This window comes from Vidua macroura, chromosome 6 (genome assembly GCF_024509145.1).
Source record: "Vidua macroura isolate BioBank_ID:100142 chromosome 6, ASM2450914v1, whole genome shotgun sequence".
NCBI lineage: Eukaryota > Metazoa > Chordata > Aves > Passeriformes > Viduidae > Vidua > Vidua macroura.
In genome coordinates, this window is record NC_071576.1 from 21,649,391 (window position 1) to 21,672,670 (window position 23,280).

A 23,280-nucleotide genomic window follows, 5' to 3' on the forward strand; every position below is an offset into this window, starting at 1 on the left:
AGATGTGGTACAAACCTCTTGGATAGAGAAAAGACCAAGTGGATATTTTGCTTATAAGGAATTGGCGGCACTGCCTGGCATCACTCCCTTGTGGAGAAATGGAAACAGGACTTAGGTTAGAGGCCCAAACAACTCTAGTGCACAGCCAAGCATCCCTCCCCCAGAGGTCTTCAATACGACACATTTATTTTGTTGTGTGGAAGTATTGTACAGTACATATACATTACCAGCAGTTTCAGAGCCCTGAGTTGTCATTCCTACTGCCTTCCCTGAATTTCAGAAGAGAGGCAAGATCACTGTCCCCTTCCCCCATTTTACCTGAAAAGAAACAGGCCAGGAGAAGTCCAAAAACAGAGGCACTTGCTGACAGGACTGGAGATGAACCTTAGGAACTCGGACTCCCAGTCCACCACTCTCACCATTTGAGTCCTCTTTCTCTGGTGCTGGAAGAGAAAACCCTACTGACAGCTTTCCACAAGGTCTCACTCCTCTGAGAAACCTTCTGCACACCTAAACAGAAATCTGACTAAGGAGATTGCACAAACTAATATAAACCCTATTGCATTTTAAAGGGACTTATCACCTCTGAGAGTCTGAGAAATGTTTTGAGGCATTCTAGGTAGGGCTGGGATTCTCTAAAATTCTTTAATATTGTTTAAGAAAGTGTCAAAGAGGCATTTGCTTCCAGCACAATCCCACTAGAATCTGAGTGGAATATAACCTGCACAAATGAGGAAAGAAGGTATCCTTTCCTGTCTTTCCTGGCACAAGGTATCATGCACCCACGTTTCCTAAACCACAAAACAATAGGGCTCTGGTACCAACTCAACCTCTCTGTGCCACAGAGGAAGCTAATGCTGTAAAAGAAAAGGACAGTGCAGTGTGTAATGTGGAGTAAGACCCAAAAATAGACAGAAATAGACAGAAAGGCAAATGTGCCATGGAGAGCAGAAGGGAGGGAGGGAGCACCCGGGCCTCTCCCACCAGTTCACGTCAGTACATGAAATGGTGCATCCGTCTCAGGAGAGCAATGACCCAGTTCCCCAGCTGGGACCCCTTCAGCCACAGAAAGAGTTCATATAAGTTGATCTGCCACAGGCTTAGGGCTTCTGTGAGTGAGATCTGGGCCCTCCTGTAAAGCGAGTGGCTCTTGCTCCGCTGGTACCTAGAATGAGAGAAACAGCTGCATTAGATCCAGCAGGAAACAGCCCAGGGGGAAGGAGGCTTGTCCTACATCTTCTGACGCTCAACTGACACTCCCCAGGGGTGGGCAATATCCCCCATCTGGAGAATCCACAGGAAGCAGGGATTTTCTCCAGGAAGCAAGGATTTAAGCAGTGCTTCTGAGGAGCTGGGGACCACCTTTCTTAGAATGAATCTGGCAGAAGAGACAGCCTGCTCTCTTGAGAAATCAGTTGTCTTCCCACTGTGTGTAGTGATCCTGGGTTATGGCATTCCTCTGCTTCTATGCCCAGCTTCACCTCAGCTCACAGAGACAGGTTCATACTCCTATTGCTTTTCCTGGTAGCACGCTTTTAAGAGTCCAGGAATCCTGACACACAGATTCCAGGAAAAGTATTTCTCCACCTTTTTTAGCAGGGGCTAATTGGGATTCATAGGTCCCTCATCAGCCCAAGAAATAACTGTTATTTCATCTACAAGGAGGAACAATCTGAGACAGAAGTGCATTGATTTGTAAGATTCACAGAAGGAAATCACTTGCACAACTCCTGTTCCTGGCTTTTGAACATCAGCCTGATCTTCAGTCAGCCCAATCCCCTCAATCAGGCTGCAGTGAACTTTCAGATCTATGCTACTCACAAATACTGCCCAGTGGCAATGCCTGTAATGGGCAAGAAGCCCCTTCCCCTCCTCTGGGGGGAAAAATTCTAAACCCTTAACCTAAGGCCTCCAACTCTGTCCCTGTGTCCAGCCACAGGGTGACAGGTTTGTCCTCTGGAGAGGCTGATGGATGTAAGAACAGCACAGACAGAGGTTGAGATGTGTAACTGAGCAGGGGTGGTACCACAATGAGAGGAAGAGATCCAGAGCTAACAGTAATAGGTCAAGAGATTAAGTTAGAGCCTTGTCAGGCTCCCTGAGTAGGGCCCTAATAAGTCTTAATGGTCCTGACTAGCCCCAACCCTCTGCTCATAGGCCCAGGAACTTCAGTTAATCTCAGACCTGCACCTTCAGTTCCTGCCTGAGCTACACTGGAAAAGTAATGGTCCTCAGTTCATGCTCTGCTGTGAAGCCCCATGGCCTGGACCTCAACTCACATGTTGACCTCTTTGCTTGACCTCAGCCCTGTCTTGTCACCATGGACCTGCTTGACAACCACTAGACATAATCTACAGATTGACTTTCTAATTTGTTCTTAGACCTGCCCCATCACCAGGATTCTGCCTTATCATGTGAACTTTTGATTGGATCTGACCACCATATCAGGGTCTGTCCTGCAGCTCCTGCTGCTCCCTCTCTGGCCTCTGATGCGTGGGTAAGAGACTCACGTGGAAACAGCTCTGATGCAGCAGCGAGACATGTTGAGGAAGGAGCTGGCACTGGCCCGTGTGTGCAGGGCTGACTCAATCCCCCTTAGCAAGTCGTTGGTCTTCAGCAGAAGCAGCATCTGGCGGGGAACATTGTTGAGGAGCTGGGTGATCTGGGGCAAGTAAGCAGCAGCGTTGGACCGGATCTCCATGTCCTGTGGCCAGCCAGGTCATGTCAGGGAGGAAGGAGAGAGAAGGTGAGAGTACATGGGAAATCCAGGTCCAAATGCAGCTGAGATTTGCCAGGAAGAGAGAGTGTTTTAATAGACTATGACAGTAGGCCAGAAGCTACAGAGCTCTGTCCTGCTTTCCTGCAGACACTGGGCACAGCACTCATTGCACAGATCACTCTTGCCATATCCCATCTACCCCTCGGTGAGATAAGGACCCATCCCCTCACTGGCAGGATTAATAGCCTCTCAGGAGAACAGCTACTCACTGCTGTCTTGGTTCTCAGTCCTAGGCAGCCTGCAGCAACCACACCTCAATACTGCCCTTGGAGACTTCTCACCTCATCAGCCCCAAAACTAGCCAAGTTGCAGGTAGCAGAATTGTTCAGGAAGGTGGAGGCATGCTGCAAAGACAACCAAGCTGCTTGCTCTTCACTGCCCCATGCAACTCATGGCTCTATGCGACATTGATGAAGCCATTTCCAAGGCCTAGTTTAGTCCTCTGTCCTCAACACAATTCAGCAGAGGTAAGAAAAAAATTATGCCATTAAGCATCATGTTAACCCAACAGATCAAAAATCATCAAATTATCATCTGTCTGATCTAGATCTATATCCTGTATGACAGCAGCCAGTAGCAGATAATTAAGGAAATAGTGTAAGTTCAAGGCAATCCTTCATTTTCTCTGGTTCTCCAGATTCCAACACATTGCCTACTGAAAGAATCCAGTGATAGAACTGACAGAACAAGAGGATACAGTCTCAAGCTACATCAGGGAAGGTATAGGTTGGATATTAGGAAAAAAAATTTCACCGAAAGAATAATAAAGTACTGGAATTGTCTTCCCAGGGAGGTGGTAGAATCACCATCTCTGGATGTGTTTAAAAAAAGACTGGACATGGCACTTGGTGCTATAGTACTAGTTGAGGTGTTAGGGCATAGGTTGGACTTGATGATCTTAGAGGTCTCTTCCAACCTCATTATTCTGTGATTCTGTGATAATTTAGGGACTACAGCCTGAGCCATTTAAGATGAGCTCCTCTCCAAATACAAGCTACCAGAGCATGCAAAACAGTCAGCAGTGCCTCTTCTTCATGTTTTTAGATCTGAGAGTTCCCTCATCATCCCAGTAAATGTAGCCCAGTGTAGCTGGGAGCTGATCCTATATGCATCTTCCTACAGAGGCCATGACATGAATCCCAAAGACAAGTCCCTGGAACATCTGAAATCTACAAAATCCAGGAGGACACACGTAGGGGGGCAGTAAGGAAGGAGGCTCCCATAAAGGAAGGAGGCTCCTTTGTGGGACATGATAGCTCTAAAGCCTTCTCTCCTCTGGAATGAGGGATGGCCTATATTGCATGATGTGGGATCTCACACTCACACATTGTGAACTTCAAACTTATTCTAAAGGAACAGACCTGCACAAACTGAGTGTGCAGTTCATGATGGTCAGAGATGTACACAGCTCACACACCACCAATGGTCGCTGCTGACAAACCAATCTTTGTGTCTTCCTGCCTCTATCACTGACCAGATACACAAGGCTTCAGCAAGAAGATGCTTAGCCCTCCTAAAAGTTGTTTTGTTCTATTATTTGTTGGCAGAAAATTCCTCCCTGATTATCTCTTATCCCTCTCCCCAGCCAGCATCATTGCAGAGCTTACACTATTTTCCAGACATAGGTTTTCTTTTCTATTTCTTTTATTTTTAGCTCCAGCTGCTTGTCCACATCACAAAACAACCACATGATCAGTCATCAGAACTGTCACTTTCTGTCAAGGGCAAAGACTGTGTGCAGAGGAAGAAATAAGCCAAGCCTCAGGACCTGAGAAAAGCCCTTTGGCTGCAGCTGCTGAGGCTGCTGCAGGATGCAGCAAAAGACATCATTAAATCAGATGAGATGAGGCTAGCAGCCATCCTGAGCAATCAGCTGCCTGGCCCTGGCTTAAGGCAGAAGCAACTATACCTATGGCAACCCTCTTACATTTGCCCAGCCTGCACCTAAAACTCTCCAGTAACATGAATCAAAACCTTCCCAGACCATCTGCACTGGCATTTCACTGCTCTGCCACTAGATCTGGCTTTTCGCATGTTTAGCTGAATTTAAACCCATGACTGCTTGTCCTGCTTGCAGCACTCTTTAAGAAACTAGAAAATCACTTCTACAACTCTTCCTGACCTGCCTTTTCCAGATTTTTTTCTAACGTAACTTGCTCAGACTTACCCCACGGGTTGCATCTGCTTGGCCACTAGTTCTTGTAGATTCCTACAGGACTTGCCCCAGTTTCATCAAACCTGTCTCAAGATGCAGCCAGTCCCAGACTGAGTACAGCACTACAGATAAGATTTTGTTTCAGAAAGGTTGTTTTCGTGTCTCACAGGCTATTGTCATGTTGATACATCCTCAGGCACACTCTCTGGAGCTCTGCACTGATGGTACATGCCTACACAGCGCTCAGCTCTTGCTGCTGATAAAATCTTTCAAATTCACCTCTAAAGTAAGGGCAAGCAGCAGCTCATTTCCTAATGCCACAGCAAATCTGCTCAGCTCCCCATTATCTGCTGCAGGATTATCTAGTTTCAGCATTAATTGTGTCATGTAGGCAAAGACAACAGAGCTGGTTCCATACACGCAATTCAACTCAATGACAAAGTTCATTAGCACACACAGGGTACCATGTAGCTGCAGCTACACCTCTGGTGTAATCTTCACAAGCAAGTTGGGAATAAACATTGCTCACTAACTCAGATTCAACATTGGCCTTGTAGTATTGGAGTCAGTGCTGTGCCAATTTGCTTTGGCACCACTGAATTTTCTTCTGGAGCTACCAGCTCCAGAACTCACCAGATCAAGCACAGATCTATTAGATAGTCATTATATTATTTCTGATGTGCAGAAAATTACCTCAGAAAATTGGGAGAGAGGGGGTCCATTACCCAAGATATCTGACCTACTCATTGCTACAGACAATGGCAAGCCAGTACAGCAAATTCTGCCACATCCATCAAAATGAGGGAACTTTTAGAAAATAATTTCATAGGACAATATTATAATGCTACTTAAATGAATTTCATCCGCTCTACTACAGATGTGTGCAGATAAAAGCAAACCATAGGATACAACACACTTCTACTTACAGACACTCATCCATTGGCTGAATCGCATTACTTTATGTTCTCCTCTAGAAACAGCACAAGTGGCAGGGCTGCTACTATTCTTAAGGTGTGGTATTGTGTGTATCAGGTGTGCAAGGAGGCATGAGAAGGATCCCAGCACATGTGGATATGTAAATGGCAATTTCCCAGATTTGTAGTGATTGAGTTGACAGGATCTGCAGTTAAGCAACCTTGACTCCAAGTTAATAGGGTTTTTGATTGGGAGGTAATTTCCAGGTTTTTTTAGGAGTTTATATCAGTGCTGATAGCCATTTACATGAATAGTGATAATGCATTATCCTTCTCATGTCTTCCCATTAAACCTTTATGTCTCCTGTACCTTATCCTAACCTCCTTGATGGTTTCCTGCACAGCTGCATTCAACAGTTTTTAAGAAAAGGACAATCCACTAATGTTTCCCCAGCCAGAAACAGTGAATATTTAGGTATTAAAATATTATACAAAATTTAAGCAGCTCATGACAAGTGAATCTGGGAAATTAAATTCAGCCACTATAAAACATATTGCGGAAGGAGTCCTGGCTTTTTCTAGATCAGCTATCAATGCAGAAATTGCTACAGAGCTGCCAGAGGTTGCCCAGCGCTGCTGTACTATCAGTGGTGCAAGTGATTTCAACATAGAAAGGTACTGAGGAGAAGCAAGGGCACACGTTAGGGAAGGACACACAAGACCTACCTCGCTGGCAGAGACTGGTGACTGGTCAATGCCCCTGTTGACAGACTCCCAAGATCTGGCAGTCAGCATGCAGGCAAAGAGAGGATACAAATCCCCTGCCCCAAGCCGCCGGCTGTACTTCTGCACCCTCTTCATATCAGCCTTGATGAGGGCCTGCCAAAGGCGGCAGTAGTCCATGCGGAATGACTCGCTCAGCACCTGGAAAGGGAAACATGGTCCCCAGAAGCCCACAGAGGACAGGAAACAGGGGGAGAAGTCTTCCATCCCTTACCTGTGCCCTATCCTCCATTTCAGAGTCCAAAAATATCATTAGAGCGTTATGGAAGTATTAGGGAAAACTTATTCATATGTGCTTAGAGGGGAAAGGCTGCAGCCTGATGCCCAAAGGCAGCCTCACAGGGCCCCAGAAGCCCCTCATACCTACATACCTGGTAGAGCCCATGATCCAGGAGAATTATGTGAGCCTTGCCAGAGGCTGGGCACTTCTTCACTAGCACATTGCCTGGGTGTGGGTCACAGTGCACAAAGCCATTCACAAAGATCATTTCACTGTAAAGCTTCCCCAAGTTGCGAGAGATCTGTGAGGAGACAAGAGGTGGTCACACACTGCCACCCACAGTAGGGTGGCTGCCAGGGAGGGGAGGCAGCCTCTGTGTGGCAACCAGGAAGCAAGGGTCTGTATGTGCTCATATCCCCATGCAGAGCTCCTCCAGCTCCTCACACTGATGGAGGCACACGGTGGCTGCTGGCATCTACAGGTAGCAGGGTGGTCCAGGGCATTTAGGGAAGGATCCACGCAGGGAACACCATGAAGGTGTTTGTGGGATCACAGGTTATTTAAAGACACTTGTCTAGCATAAAAAAAAGAGATAGTACCTGTGGGTAGGAATGGGGTTTCTGGTAATGAGGAGGAAAGTGGGACAGCAGATAGTAGCAGACAGGCATTCACAGGGAAGGCAGGGAAATTGCTGCTGGGGTGGGTGAGACTGCTTGGAGGAAGACTCAGGTGTTTCCATCCATGGATGGCAGCTGGACATGGTGGAGATGGGGTGAGGGGAGACTCAGCCAGTCAGTCTGCCCACCAGCATGAATATGGGTTCCCTCTCCCCTCCCTCCGTCACACTGTCCCCCACTTTCCCTCTTCCTTTCCTCAGATGCATACTAATCTGATTTGCAATGTCTGTGAAGATGAAGAAGCACAGAAAAGCTGTTTAAAACATCCTGTCACTGCTGTGTCCTTCCATACTATTGCTCCTTATCACCAAGAGATGTTATTAAAGTTAAAAACCTCCTAGGAGAAAGCAAACATCCCCAGGGCATGAGATCAATCCCCTGTCATGCACTAACACAGCAGCCTTGCCCTGCCATCCCACCACCAGCCCTCCCTGCCATCCCAAGAGGCACCCTGCTCCATAGCAGAGTGCTGAACAAGCAATTAAAAGACAGTTGTTATAAATTATTCCAAGCATATCTCCAGACACACTCTGTAAGCAGCAAACTGGCAGCTGTCCCCATAAGCAGAGCTGGTAGAAGAGGTAACAGGGGTAGTAATGACAGCTCATCCTGCAGAAAACCAGACAGACAAGAAAGGGCTTGCTTTCCCCACCTCTGAAATGTGGCCACCTCTGAGAAGAGCATTCACTATGAATAGTGGCCAAGTAACTACAAATGAGGAAAAAGAACAAGAACCCTTCCTGCAGCATACCAACAGGGACAGTGGTAGGATCAGGTGAAGCCATCCTCTGTCCCTCAGGTGGGACCTGGAACCACTGCTGAATCACATGAATGCTGGCCCACCCCATGATGAATCAACCACACAGACAGAACAGCACAGTCCTGTGATCTTAGTGCAGCTTCCCCAACACCATGCATGTGTTATTTTAAGTACTGACTGAGTGGAGTGATGTTTTCCTTCTGAATCACCAGCAGAGATCACCAGAGCCATGAAGTGACTCTTAAAAGTTTCCGTGATCGGCAAGCTCTAAAATTAGATAGGACCAAAGTACCAGGTGCTGTGATCTCATATAAGAGCTGAGTAGCCCTTGCTGACAGTCCAAGGACATGCCAAATAGTCTGTTTTAAACCCATCACATAACTCATTCACAAAGCCTCCCAGGGACCCATACACCAGAAGGTATGGACTCAGACATTTTGACTGATCACAGCATCAACCCTGTCACTGGTGCACACACTGGGCTAACCACACTCGACCCTCACTGTCTCAGCTGCTTGTCCTCCAAGGGCATGGAAAAACACAGAATTTTAGACGATGAGGACTTGGGGACAATCTACGGCCCAACGTGATGCCTCATACCCATTGAACGCAAGTCCAGACAAGGGCTGGCAGTTCTGCAAATCTATTGATTGGTCATGGCTGAAGGGGTTGTGCAATCTCCATCCTTAGAGGTTTTAACGACCAGACTGGCCAACACTCTGAGTAAGCTGGTCTCACCTCATAACTTACCCTGCCTTTGAAGGAGATTTGATAGAAACCTTCCTGAGGTTCCCTTCCAAACCCAAATATCCTAGGAGCCTACAAAAATGCCTCTCACCAGGTTATCCATGCCACCCTCATTAACAGCATCTTATGATATGGCTGCATGTTCCAGAGATGGTCCCCCCTCCTGAGTCACCATCAGCAGAAAAGCAACTAAATAGATCTGTGGTCATAGCCTCTTGCAGCCCGTAATGCAACACAAAAGCAGCTTGAGATCCATCTTCCCATCCTCCCATGAAAACAGAGGGATCATAGCTCTGCTCAGACTGTCAGGCTGGGTCATGGGTAGAAGACAACGTTCACTGCAAGATCCCCATCCTCTCACTCTTCCCTGCTGTTCTTATGTTTACCTATTCCCCAACATACAACCTTGAGTATCTCCACTATCTTCAACTAAACTTTATGACTTCTTTAAGACATATGAATGTATTCTGTACTATTTCATTAGCATGGAGAAGATATGTTACAGGGATTTATGATGCAAGCATATAAACAGTCTTCACTTTCAGAAAAAATTTACCATGGAGCTGTGGTGCATAATAAAGTATTTTCACATAATTTTGTCTGTTGTCAAACCTCTAAAATAGGATACAAAATAAATTAAGATAGAAAGCAACAATACTGTCAAATTCTAAACAAAATAGGAAGCTTTACATTCTAGGTCTTAAAGTGTAGTATGTGAATAGCGACCTATCATCATAATTCAGACAAAGGGAGTTCACATTTCTTCAGAAAAAGTTTAGGAAAAAAAACCCATGAAACCTTTATATACATTAATTCTTCAGTACTGTGCCTTGTCACTTCAGGCCCTTATTCCACCCTTATTGAGAAGGCCACTGGATAAATAATAACTACAGAATTCACTTTGGAAGAACACGGCTAGGTGAAATGAGAAAACAGACTTATGAAAACCTCTGCTCAGGAGAAGGGAGGAATTCAGCATGCATTTAGGCTATGTAAGACCTCAGGGTGAAGGTGCATCACAAATTAGAAAAAAGGTTGCAATGATTTACAGAAGCAAAGACCACAGTTAACACACAGGCTTTTTGTTATGACACAGAGAGGTCATCAGTCCTTTCCCTGTTTATCATCCAACAAAACAAGGTCTTTATCATTACCAGCGTCTCCCAGCATAGCTCTGCTGCACACTGTAAAAAAATAATAATCAGTCCTGGAATTCTGCATTCACTTCCAGACACCTCATTAACTCAAGAGATGCAGACTACACAGAGGGAGTTCAGAGAAAGCAAATAAATGAGCAGGATGCAGGAGGCATTTACTTGGGATAAAGATTAAAAGAGCTGAAGATTCCAAAGTTGGCTAAGGAATGGCAGAGGAGGAACAGTCTACCAGTTAGGAGATTTGAATAGCAAGGAAGCATAAGCACCTCTAGTTCTGTATGTGCTACAAGAAATACAACCAGGAAAAAGCAGGTGTAATCATGAATGGCATAATTTAGGTGTAACTCATAAGAACAAAAACTATGCTGATCAGCAAGCAGAGCTTAACTTGATATAGCAGGATGACATCAGGCTCTGCGTCTGGCCAGAGGCATGTCCTCGCCTGCTGCCAGGTGTGTTATTGCCTAAAAGAAGTTAAATTTGCCTGTCTGTGCTGCAGCAGAACATGATGACTACAGTCACCAAGTGAGCCTGTGGTCTTACCAGTCAATGCAAATACTAACCTGCCATTGCCAAATTATGTGACGTGACCATGACACCATGTCAGGCAAACCACGCATTTTCAGCCCAATGTTTTCATTTTGAAAAAAAACAGACCTGAGGAATAAACAGGTGGCTGACAACAATCAAGCAATGGAGTGACAGATACACGTATAAGAGCTGGACTTCAGAGCAACCTAAGCACATGAAGTGCTTTTTACCTACTCAATCTGACTTTTCACTTGATATTGCTCCTTCTTATTCCTTTCTACCACTTCAGTCCTCAAGGCCAGCAAGTGCTATTGCTACTCTGGTCCTCCTCTACAATGTCAGAACTGCCAGCTTGGTGTCATTAACAATCTCCTTGATACAGTTCTGTTTGTGTTGAGGTTATCACTAACCTGTTTAATGAGATCTGTTTGAAGAGCAAATCTCATTGCTCTATGAGTTTCTTACCTACTTTGCAATTTCCCTACTGATCCCCAGTTTTTCTCGTTAATGGAGTCATATCTGAAGTACCAAATATTTTAACAAGTACAGCTACTGCATTTCTATCAACTAAGTCAGAGAATCCCAAGCTGTAGTGCAGCTTGCAATTGCAATCTATTTGTAAATGTAAATACATTGCAGCAGCAATGTATTTCTTCTTGTATATGTAAACAGCCAGAATATGTTGCTGCTATCAGTTTTGAAAGTCTAGACAACCTGTCACCCTTGACCCTCTATGCAACTCTCCCCCTCAACCAATCAGCACACCCGCTGACAGAGCAACGTGACAGTAACAAAACTCCAGAAAGTTCATCACAAGTGAGTATCTTTGAAAACACCCATACACAAGAGTTAGCAAGAAACCTCTCAGAAAAGAAAGAATGAAAGCAAATTTGAGTATATAAGTATTCCTACAGTAAAAAGCAAATATATCATGCTCATGGGTAGCATGATATAATGCAACATAACAAACCAGCCTGGGTTATCTGGGGAAAGTCACTGATACTTTCCTGGACTTGTGAGCAAGCTGGAGTGGCTCTGGCTCTATGCCTCTAACTGACGTGAAGAAGAAAAGAAAAAAATACTGTGTCATGGTCCTGTAGAGATGATCTCACTGCCTGCCCCTGGTAAGTCCTAGATCAAACTGCCTGATAGGGCATCGTCCCTTCCCATCCCACCTCCATCTGTGACTGTCTCTTTAGATCAGGAGCAGATACTAGTCTCTGGCCTTAATTTGGCTGTAATATTTGCCAATTATTTTAAGAGATGGCGACACTAACTTCTATTGATCTCATTAAAAGTAAAGGTCGTTGTGCAGCTCATTTCTCAGGGCTCAATATTACCTCCTCCGGCCAAAATAATAGCATTGATTTTGGAACCTTAATCGAAGGTTAATTGGATTGAAGACTGTATTGGGTTTTTGCTTGCTTTCATTGTTTTTATTACAGCCATTGTCTAAGGTTTTGCTTAATCCTGCTAGGGCAATTCCAGCCAACTAAACTGGTGTCAAATTAGCAAAGGGTGCAGATGGAGAATAGCCACAATTTGAAGCTTTCTCTGCCTCTGCTCTGATCCACAGTAGATTAGGCTGGCCACAAGAGATCTGATTTCACACTCTGTGATCCACTTGTGAGGATCAAAAGTGCTTTGTTAGGCAGTACTATTACTATGCAGCATCTATTACTATCTAGCATCACAGCAAGATGATGTCTGAAGACACTTGATGTCCTGAAGATACAGGAACACTTGATGTCCTGAAGATACTGGGAGTGCACTCCCAGCAGGCCCTGTATTCTCTGCTAGGGACTCAGGAAATTATTCTCATGCTCAGTGCTCCATCTTCCATGGCATGTAAGTGGGGAGAAATACTCTGATTCACCCACCCAGGGAACTGAGGGACTAACTCATCAAGTTTGCACAGATTCTCAAAAGGGCACAGCTAGAGAAGACTAGTCATTGTTTTTTTATTGTTTCCTGCATCTCTGCCAGACCCAAAATGACCATGGGGATCATTTCCCTTGGTTTTAAATGCAGTTGTATTTCCTTGGATTTAATGTGAAGCATCTTGTTGAGTCTTAAGCAATTGATTGACATTGATTCTCAATACCAACTTTCAGTAAGAAACAGGTCTGTGTGTAATTTAACTCTTTTACCTGGTGTCTGTGAACAGTTCAAAAGCTGAAAATACCAGAGGTCACTACTCCTGCTTATCAGTGCCTTGTGAATTTCACTAAGCTTCAGACAAGATGAAATGTAAGAGAATCTGCAAAGAAACCTCTCCCCAGACTAACTCAGTAAGTGCAAAGAGCAAGAATAGCCATTTTCCCTAGAAACAGTGTTCTTCTCTATGCTCTGCTTCATCTAACACTTGAGTGTTATAAGCACAAATACTTGAGACATGAGAGGTTTCCACTGCTGACAAAAGGATCCCACCCTGGGAAATCCCACTTAAATTTTAGCAGCTACACAGCTACGGCTCCTGACTCTTGGCAGAAGGGTAAATCCCACACTGAAAGCATATTTCAAGTTGCAAAGCCAACAGCTACAGGAAGGTACTGGGCTCTTTATCGAGCTAAGAGATACTGTTTCAGTGCAGAATCCATTTAGTAACAGAAAGAAGGAAAACAACACAGTAGGATGGAGTAACAGATGGCAATAATTGCACACATTAGCTCATCTTAAGTACCTTAGCTGTTTGCTTTCAATTCTCAGCTGGACAAAACACTTCTCTGACTTCTGAATCAACCATGGCTCGTGACCAGGCTCTTAGCAAGCTGAAGTACATGGCATCATTTCCTTTCCCTGACTCAAAAGCAAATCAGACTGATCATGGGGACTCTTCACTTGGCTACCTGAGCTGGCTGGTTAGTTTGAGGCTATACAGCATATGCCATGAGCACATCTGGAAGCTCCACAGGTCCTAGAGCCCATTGATACAGCAGCCTCTGCAGAGACAGGCAGAGAACTCACGAAGAGGACACAGAGAACCCATGTGGCAGACCAAAGATAATGTTAAGATTTGTATACAAATACAAATGAATCAGGTATAATCAGAATGGATACAAAAGGAATGTTTGTGTCATTTGGGATCTTCTTTAAAAATCTATGCTGTAAGTAGCCTTGCTGCCCTTCTTTTCCTCCTGTATACAGTATGCTACAAACCCCTTGAGAGCCTCTCAGTCTAATTTTTCTCTCTTCCCTGCTCTACCCACTTCTTTCAAATATACCTTCCCAACCAAGACTGCAAATGTTATTGTGCTTTAAAGGAGAAAGAGCCCCGTTTCCAGATGCCCCCTTCTTAGCCCTGCCATGTTCTAGTTTTCCCTTAAAATTCTTGCCAGGTCATTCTTGGTAACTCCCCTCACCAGATTTCCCTTTAGTTGCCAATATCCCAGTTGTATGTTCCGCCTCAGCTACACTATAGTGTACAAGTACACTTGTACATGAATAAGTAACTGTTCCACAGGCAGATATTTCAATGTTTGCACTTGTCTTTAGAAATCAAAGCCTTCTCTGATTAAATGCCATTACAATCCAGCACTTGGACGGATCCAGAGAGATTAATGTGCTTTTGGGCAGCTTTAATGATAATCCTGCTACAGACGGTATTAAGTAAATGTCAGTAACCTGGTTTGAAGGGAGCTTTCACCTCAGGGATCCTTTCCATTTAGAGGAGAGAGGCTCAGCTTGCTTTTCAAGGCTGCATTGTCACAGAAAAGAAATCCTGCTTAGTGAAGACTCCTCTTCCTCCACACCATAAAACAAAATGGAGTAAAATGACGGAGTTATAAAATAAATATATTCAGGTGATTTATAGGGAGCTAATGCATTTCTTGCAAGCCAAGATTGCTGTCATATTATAAGCCAGGTAACAGTTTTGAAACCTGGGTTGCCACCCCGTCCTGATGCTCCTTCCAGGGTCTGCTGCCTTTTGCTCATCTCCCCACTATGCCATGCAGTCCTTTACCCAGGGCAACAACAGCAGCAGGCAATAATTAACCTAAGCAATATTTGTCCCCATCTGCTGCACCTTGCCACAGGAGAAGTCTGGGGTGTGCACTGCCCCTACCTCATCTTACTGTGGCCATAATAACAGACCTCTTTTCCCACCATATGATTCTGACTGGCTCAGTATTCCCTCCTTTCTACCTTGCTTTGCTGGCAATCAGTAAAAGTTAATCATTAATTTCAGGTGGTGGAGAGAGAAAAGGATGAAAGAAAATTCAGTCCTACAACTGAGCTGAGTAACATCCTCTACCTGATGGATGGCTGGAACTCTTTGAGGCTTATAGTTTGCAGTAGCAGAAATCTGTTAACAACTTTTTAAAAATTACTTCTTAGCTATTATTTAGAGACTAGCTCAGACTCAGGAAAGCACGCGATTTCACAGCTGCATGGATGTATTGTGCCAAGTCATCACAAAACAATCTTCCCAAAGGCATGGATAAAAAAAAATTAGCAGAAATGTTCACCCTACATTGCTCCTATCACAAGCAAAAGCCTCTGCAAGTTAGTACAGTTGTAGAGAAATAGCTAATTTCAGTTTTTCTAACTCCAGCAGTCTGAGAAAATTCAAAGAAAATCCATGGGAGCTACATTATGCTAACTACCTCAATTTCAAAATGGATCTGCTGTCTGACATCTATGAGGAAGCCCACCTCAAAATCTAAATGTACATATTGCTCAAGAGCCCTTCCGTTAATGCATCAAAACAAGCCTTTCTGACTCTCAGGACTTGAGGAATATTCACTATTGTATCTGAGCATGTGGGCTAGATTTCACCTCTGTTAATAGCAGAAGTATAGGATAAACTCACTCAAAGAAACAACTCTCTCACTTTGGACCAGTTGACTTGTCTGGATGAATGGAGCTGACCACATTTTGCTACAGACAGAACTTTTCAAATCTCTCTTAATAACAAAGTCCATGAGACAAAAATAATCAGAAATGAAATTTGTTCCTTTAGGGTAACAGAAACTTCCATCTTGAACAAACCATGAGTGTATTTAATGTAAGAGCATGGTCATCTTTCACTATGTCTCCTTGAAGATCTTCCTAGCTCTGCAGCCTACAGGAAAGTGTTCCTCAAAAGGGATTATGTACTTTTCCAAAGAGTACAAGAAGAGAGATCTCTCAGACTGATTGCTCTGTTCACATCTGTGTGTACTTATTCTTCTGTCCCATCCCATCCTGTCCTGTCAGCCTCCATTTTGCATCAAGGTCAAAATCAGTTTTGCATTGCTCAGCACGTCTAATTCAAAGATGGCTGAGAAACTACCTCATTGACGTTGATGCCATTCCTCTCCATATAGGCCCTGTCATTCACTTGTCCCCCTTCCATAAACTCCATGAGAAGGACACGCCTTGTGGAGAGCTCCCAGTAGATCCTGGGGACCTGAAACAGAAACATATGGGTTAGGTCAGGCAACAGCTTGGGAAAGGAAGGAGAATATATTACACAAATCCCAGAAAAGGAGTAAAAATGGAAGCAGCTGAAGTGAGGACTTGGCTTTTTTGTTGAGCACAAGGGAGGTAAATCCATCTAACAGCCTGTTCCACAGGACAGCAGCAATGTGTAGAAGGTTAATACACCAATTCAACTATAGAAGGATCTGATCTCATGCAACATTTCTGACCACGCTCTACAGGATTCTGACCACCTCCCATTCCCAGTGATGTCTGAGATACCTTTCTTACCTGCTCTGCAGCTCCTCTGCCTGGGCTGTTTAACTAGTACCTATTGCAAGTTTCTGAATTATCCACTCAGCTCCTTTAGACAGGAGCTGCATCTTGTTTGCTACGCAGCTCTAAAAATTATAAGCCATCGTCATAACTTGTACCTCCACAGTGCCCCTTGGAACACGAATGCCTTTGAGCTGACAAACCCTGCATACTTAGGCCATCTGCAATTGAACTGGGAGAAAAATCAAGTGTCACAATTAAGGGACTTGTCACAGAAACCCTGTGAGACCCTTAATTATCTTATTGCCAACAACACAGTAATGAGTGTAAAATGCCAAAGCAGTTTTCATTCAAGCCAAAGCAGTTTTCATTCAAACTGTGGTAGATCAAGCTGAGTGAGGTACAAGAGAAGAGGTTTGGTGTCATCCAGGGAGGCAGTGACAAAAGTGTCGCTCAGGCTGGCTCCCCATTTTCCAGCCTCCCTCTCCAGACAAATTTTTCCCATGCTGAAGTCCCTATTGTCATGAGCTATTTTGCTGAATTCCCTTTCAAAATTCCTCATGTTACTGTGCTAACCAACACTCAATCTGCCCAAATCTGCTTTTGCACATAGGTGAAGCCACACATTTACATTTTAGCAAAGACATAAGGGAGCTCTGCTCTCATTACTGTGCTCCCCATTACTGTGACAGACATTAATTTTGGGTCATGCAAATAGTAAGTCAGCTGTGCAGTTCCCTCTCCTCACCCTCCTCATCCCACCCTCTCCTCACACTCCTGACTCAGCCATGGACTCAGGACCAGCACCTTGGGGCAGAACAGGAAGAGGTAAGAGGTGTTGTCCATTAACTGACCAAAACCAGGGGATGACCAGCCAGGACACTGTAGCTCATCACAGCTCCTGAACAAGAAGCATTTGTTGCTTTTAACTACTGACAATATCCCAGTCTCTTACAAATTATCTGCTTTCCTCCTATTCCTGTCCTAGAGAGACCACTTCTACTTTACCATGTGTGTGCCACTTTAGATCAAAGGCTCCTTTGCTGAGCAATTTCAATGTCCCTCAGTCCCATCATTCAACAGCCCTGGTATACTTTGCATGCGAACCTTGCTTAGACTTTGATGCCATAGATGCACTATAAGCAAGGGAGATTCAGATACTCACAGCCTTCTCAGCTTGTCTGCATGCCCATTCTTTGCAGTTAGATTGGTGAGAAAGCCTGCTAACTCCAAAACTAACAGTTTCCCATCCCATCTAGCTCACTGATCCCTTTAGATCACTTCTGATGACACTCAGTCTTGTCTCAGGATTTACACAGGCAAGTCAGTGGGCTTGTAAAGTGCTATTCATGCTGTCGGAGATGCCTCTCTCAATCACAGCCAAATTCTTCAGTGATTTTTTTAATTACTCACAGATGTTTGGCTCTAATGCTTGTGTGTGGAAATAATTTATCTCTGGCTTTAAAAGCTCAAACAGGTTCACAGCACAAAATCTACTTCTCAGCTTTCTGCCATGTTTAGGAAAATTTATGATACAGAAGCCCAATTCTTCTCTTGCTTTTAGGTGATGAACACATCTCTGAATTGGCAGGTCAGACAGGAGGATCCATTATTTAGCCATCTCAAGTAATTTGTTATTGTTACACATATTGATATCATGATAGCTCCTTACCCCAGCAAGGAGGTGATTGGCCGTCTCCATGGGGATTTACTTCACAGTATGCTACTGACAGCTGTAAAGACACACTCTCTAAGGTGCATCACTTCTGATAAGCACCCACTCAGCAAAACCATTGGCCTTTCTCCTTCCATGTGGTGGCTTTTAGCTGTCTATGTCTATGGGAGGGCCACCGCTGCCACTGGGCTCCAAAAGGACTGCTCCAAAGCTGGCATTAGGCAACATGGAATTACATCCCTTACATGGAAGGAGCAAGGAAAAATGGATATATCAGCCTGTAAAGCCTAACAAAAACTCGCCTTATTTCAGACCTCTGTCACTGCTGTCTTAGGACTTCTGCATAAACAGGAGGGGAGAAGCTCATTTAGAAGTGTGTATCCAGGAAGTACACATCCACAGGATGTGTTTTTTGCTGCCTTTTTGTATGTGCCATGGGCAGAGTCACATTAGTGACTGCAACCATGGCACTGTGTGTGTTTCCAGAAAGGACACACTGGAGGCTTGTGTCTCTTGTATGTCAGTAAAAGATTTCTGAACGTGTGACTTTGAAGATGTGGCCTTATGTCTTTCCAAGAATGAGATGTGTACATGTCTGGTTGTACTTGAGACATTTATCAGTGACCTAAGTATGTGGCAGGGGAGGTGGGCTAAAAGTATCAGTGGGGAAGACCACACATGAGTGCAATTTGGTTTTTGTATCAAGTAACGTGAATGCATTAGCCATACATGTGTATAAAGGATAAATGTCCAATTCTAGGGTGAGAATGTGTTTTTCTGCAGTAGAAAGGACTCATGTGAATATGCTTCTTCCTGAGATACAAGATGTCTTCAATACTACTTGACATCATCAGTTTCAGTCTAGCTTTTCTGTTCTATGTCCATTTCTTGCCCTTAGTTGAGATAGAGCCTGAGGAAAGGTACCACCAGATGGCTCAGTAAAGAATGGCAAATTCACAGTCTCTGAACAAGTTCAAAAAGAAAATGAAAATGAAATTCAGAAAGAAAACTTGGGAAAATGAGCAGCAGAGACTGCTGGTCCCAAGCCACCACTCCTGACCCAACAGAGTGCATTCAGTAGGAAACAAAAGAGGAGAAAGCATGTCTCAGAGCATTTTCTGGTCTGTATTAGCAGAGCAGTCTAGGATGAACAACACAGAGGGACTGAACTCCATTTTCCCTCCCTACAGTTCTTCCACTTGGTGAATGAAGGGCATAAGACACAGAAAGGGAGACTATTAATGCACATACATAGAGAGAAATATGTGTTTCCTCACCTTCAGGAAGTCAAAGTTTTTGAGCATATGAGCAACCTTCTCAGCATTTCTGCCTTCATGGAGGAAATCCAGCTCCAAGGGCAGATTCTTTTTAGCTTCTTCCACCAGCCACATGAACTCAAAATCTGGAAAAATCTGCTTCACAACCAAGAGGAGAACCTGAGAATAAGGAAACAGACAATCAGTTGCATACTGGCTCCAAAGCCACACAGCTACACACAGATCCTGTTTTGATAGGATCATTCCATATAACTTACAGATAAGAAAACCAAGTGCTTTTAGGGTTCCTGCAGTATCACAACACAGTGTCACGCCTTGGTCATGTAACATAAATTCTGGCCTACACTTCCACAGAGAAAGGTACATCTAGGAGTTAAATGATGGCACACACATCAAAGGGAGGCCAGCTGGCTGCTGCCTAGAAGTAAGAGAACAAAGCTCTGGAGAAGAGACCACATGGCCAGATCTCACCAAGGATGTTGCCCTGGAGCAATTCTCTTCTGAGTCCTATAATTCTACAAGTCATTCTTTGGCTTCATTTGAACAGCTCTCAGATAATGCAGACGAGGAAGATCTAAAGTAAGATTTGTCACCTCAATGTTACTTCTTCCACTGCTGAGCACAGAAAATCCTCTAGGCAGTTCAAAGAAGACAGTGGAGTTTGGAAACAGTAAGTAGGTTACAGATCTTTAAAAAACACTTCTGGTGGAGCTCAGAGGGCAAGTTACTCTTCAGCATCAGGCAAAGCCATTCTCACAAGGCTGAGGAGGTATTTCCCAAGTATCATATATTCACCACATGGAATGCTCTTCTTCTTAAAGAGATTAGATATTCAGTGACACAGCACCTTGAAAATCCCAGCCAAAAGTTCCTTGAAACATTTGACTGAAGCAACATTTAAGGAGTGAGTGAATCAACATTACACAATTGGATGGCATAATCAAAGCTGCACAGCAGCAAAGTATGCTTTCTGTTCATACAAAAGGATAGTTTCTCTACCAGAGCTGCAAATTTACACAAGCTGACAATTTGGACCACACCTTAAGGAAAATATTTTTTTGGCTGTTTTTAACTAACTGAGTAATAAAACAAGTAAAAAAAAAAAAAAAAAAAAAAAACCATTAAAATAGAATGCTCTTTGCTGTCTTTATTTCACCTGTTCTGCACATTCATCTGGAAACAGAAACAGGCTTTTAAGTGGATGTTATTGCACAGTTTCCCCTTCTCGATCTCCACCACTGGGGTGGGAACTCCTGCACTGCAGAAGGAATATTTAAAGTACACACAGGAAGCTGCTATTATTGAAATGTATGACAAAAAAAAAAATTTATGAACCATCACTGCTCCTATTCAGTTGTGTGACAACATTTGTTCTCCACCCCTTCTCAACTTCTCTTATCTAAATGTCAGTTGCAAACTCAATGTTCCTTTAAAAATGTAATCACCAGGTTCCAGACACTATTGAATTGTATTTTTTACTGTTATATCTAGAGGCATAAATCCTTTCAAATTTATGTCACCCAAATGAAATGTAACCAGCAATCTTCATGAACATGAACATAAACTTCACAGGGTCTCCAAGATTATTTCCTTGGTGCCTGACATGAAAAAAATCATGCATTTTTTTCACTTTCTTCAAATGCTCTTTTCAATCAATTTGCCAACTTGACCATCAACAGGGACATCCTAACAAGTATTCTGCCTACCCCTTTTGTGACACTTGTCTAACATACTGTCTTGAAATAATTATTGATATATAGAGAGCAGAGGTATCTCTCTCTGGGTTTATCAGATGCTGTACTGATTTTTAAAGAGTCAGCATTGATGCTATGAAACCTCAAGTGAATTTAGGAATTTTCCAGCTACCTTCTCTTGTTCAGATTCTTTCCCATCAGTCTCTAGATAAGACCATCTCCGTCAATATCTAAATGAACCTCTTTACCATCTGATTCTTAAAAGACCAGAACATTAGCACATGTGATCCGGCTTTCTATGCAGTCTACACAAAAACAGTCACAAAAACAGATACAATGATGCATGTAAGCCAAGACTCCACAAGAGAGACTTTTTAAAAACAAAACTGCATGTGTCACATTCTGAGCTACTTTCCCATACCTGTGTATATACAACATGTGAATGGTAAACCAGACTGTACAAGGACAGTACTAAACTACCAGAAGAAAAAACATTGGTTTATTTTCAAGTTTCCCAGAAGGAATAGTTTAAAGCCAGAAAAGACAGGGAACATTCTAAAATAATTTGTTTAAATGTCTCTTACCAGTATAATCAGCAATCACAGCAACATGGTGTGAGGAGGTATACTCCTGTAATATTCACTATTAGAAGGGCAAATGTCCCAAGGTAAACACAGGTTTTGGGTCATTCACACAGAATCCTCTTATTGCCCTGATCCCATACTCTTTCATTACCTGCTCATCCTTAATCCTTGACTGCTCTTTGTCTGCCACCTTGTTTTGGGAGGGAGAGAAGAATGTCATAAGCCTCCTGAGAAGTGTTGTGCACATAATGACTCACAGAAGCAAATTCATTGGGCAGACCACTGCAGTGAGTCCTGGAGAAGGTCTGAATCAAATTCAAATCTACACTGGACCCAAAGCCAGTTCAAACAGTTCTGTGTTCTCAAACCAGCACTGAAACAGATAGATCCTATCTTATTGGGAGATCTCTATGGAATCCAAAAGTTTCTTTTACTATGAGTTCAAATTAAATACTCAGCTGCAAACTTATGTGCCGCAGCTGGAACCAGCTGTGCTTCTATGCAGACTAGCCAGAATTGCTCAAAGCAAGGTATTTTAACTGCCTAAAGAAGCTTTAGTTACATGGTATTCTGAGAGGTTGCTGGCAGAATCTTTGATGTCTGATCTTCTGTGATGGAGAACTGTGCTACTGCATCAGCAATACTCTCCAAACACTCATCAGAACTCCTCAGCTTAAGTTTCCCCTCTTTAGTACCATGGACCTATCTCTCTGCCAATTAATGTGCATTTACTGTATATACAGATACATATATATATATATATATATATATATATATATATATATATATATATATATGCTTTATTAGGAGAGCAAAAAACTTTAGTGCTATCACTTACAGACCTAATCCTTCCCATTTCCTCCATCACAGCCCTGTCCATTTCATGTTCTATACTCTTATCATTGGTATCTTTGTCTGTTGCAATGCAGTACAGCGTTGCAGTTTATTTCCATTTCCTCCTTTTCATGGCTAGACTTAGAAGTTTGGGAAAAGCTACAGCACTGCACTGGGAAATAAGAGTAGTACCTACCATTCAGGAGAGGAACAGGAGCTAGGCATTGAAACTTTTTTCCTAGCTAAATCCCTCATCTGTATATTTGCCCCTGTTAGGTGACCCTCTCTGTATTTCAGTGTTTTTGTTTCTACCATGAATCAGTTCAGCATTAAGGAGCTGATCAAGAAACAAAACTGAATCATAGCAACTTCATCCACTGTTGAATCCACACTAGAATTTAATTGGAAAACATGCTAATAATGAACAATGATTTTCCTTGACCACACAGGCCTGACTACAAGAGATCAGTTAATGGTCCCTGAGACCAGTTAATGGGCACACAGGCTGAAAAGAGACTTAAGGACTCAATCTCTATTTCTTAAGTCTTATATGGACTTACTATAATGTCATTCATCTTTACCTGTCTTTTCCTTCTGCCCTCCTTCCCTCTTACCCTGTCGTTCAGTCTCTCCGTCCATACAATCACCAGCACTGCAATCCTCACCAATTTTCTGTATTAATCCTGAAAGACAGCATTGATCTCTGTGGAGGTTTCAAAGCCACAGGTTGGTGTTGTTATACTTGCTTACACCACAGATTAACGTGGTCCCCATACACTTCAATGGCAATTATTCTGTAATAATTGAAGTCTAC

General features: G+C 43.4%; 1 protein-coding gene across 7 annotated transcripts in view; it reads right to left on the reverse strand.

Annotated features, from left to right (window-relative positions):
- Positions 1–182: 182 nt before the first annotated feature.
- ADCK1 (aarF domain containing kinase 1) overlaps positions 183–23,280 on the reverse strand; it is a 73,396-nt gene continuing 50,298 nt past the window's right edge. For all 7 annotated transcript variants that reach the window (XM_053981564.1, XM_053981566.1, XM_053981565.1 and 4 more), the window contains 6 exons: positions 19,355–19,513; positions 15,999–16,115; positions 7,003–7,152; positions 6,575–6,772; positions 2,511–2,704; positions 183–1,165 (listed from right to left, as the gene is read on the reverse strand). In XM_053981564.1, the coding sequence (XP_053837539.1) occupies positions 994–1,165; positions 2,511–2,704; positions 6,575–6,772; positions 7,003–7,152; positions 15,999–16,115; positions 19,355–19,513 (990 nt within the window). In that variant the 3' untranslated portion in view covers positions 183–993. The remainder of the gene's footprint in view (positions 1,166–2,510; positions 2,705–6,574; positions 6,773–7,002; positions 7,153–15,998; positions 16,116–19,354; positions 19,514–23,280) is intronic.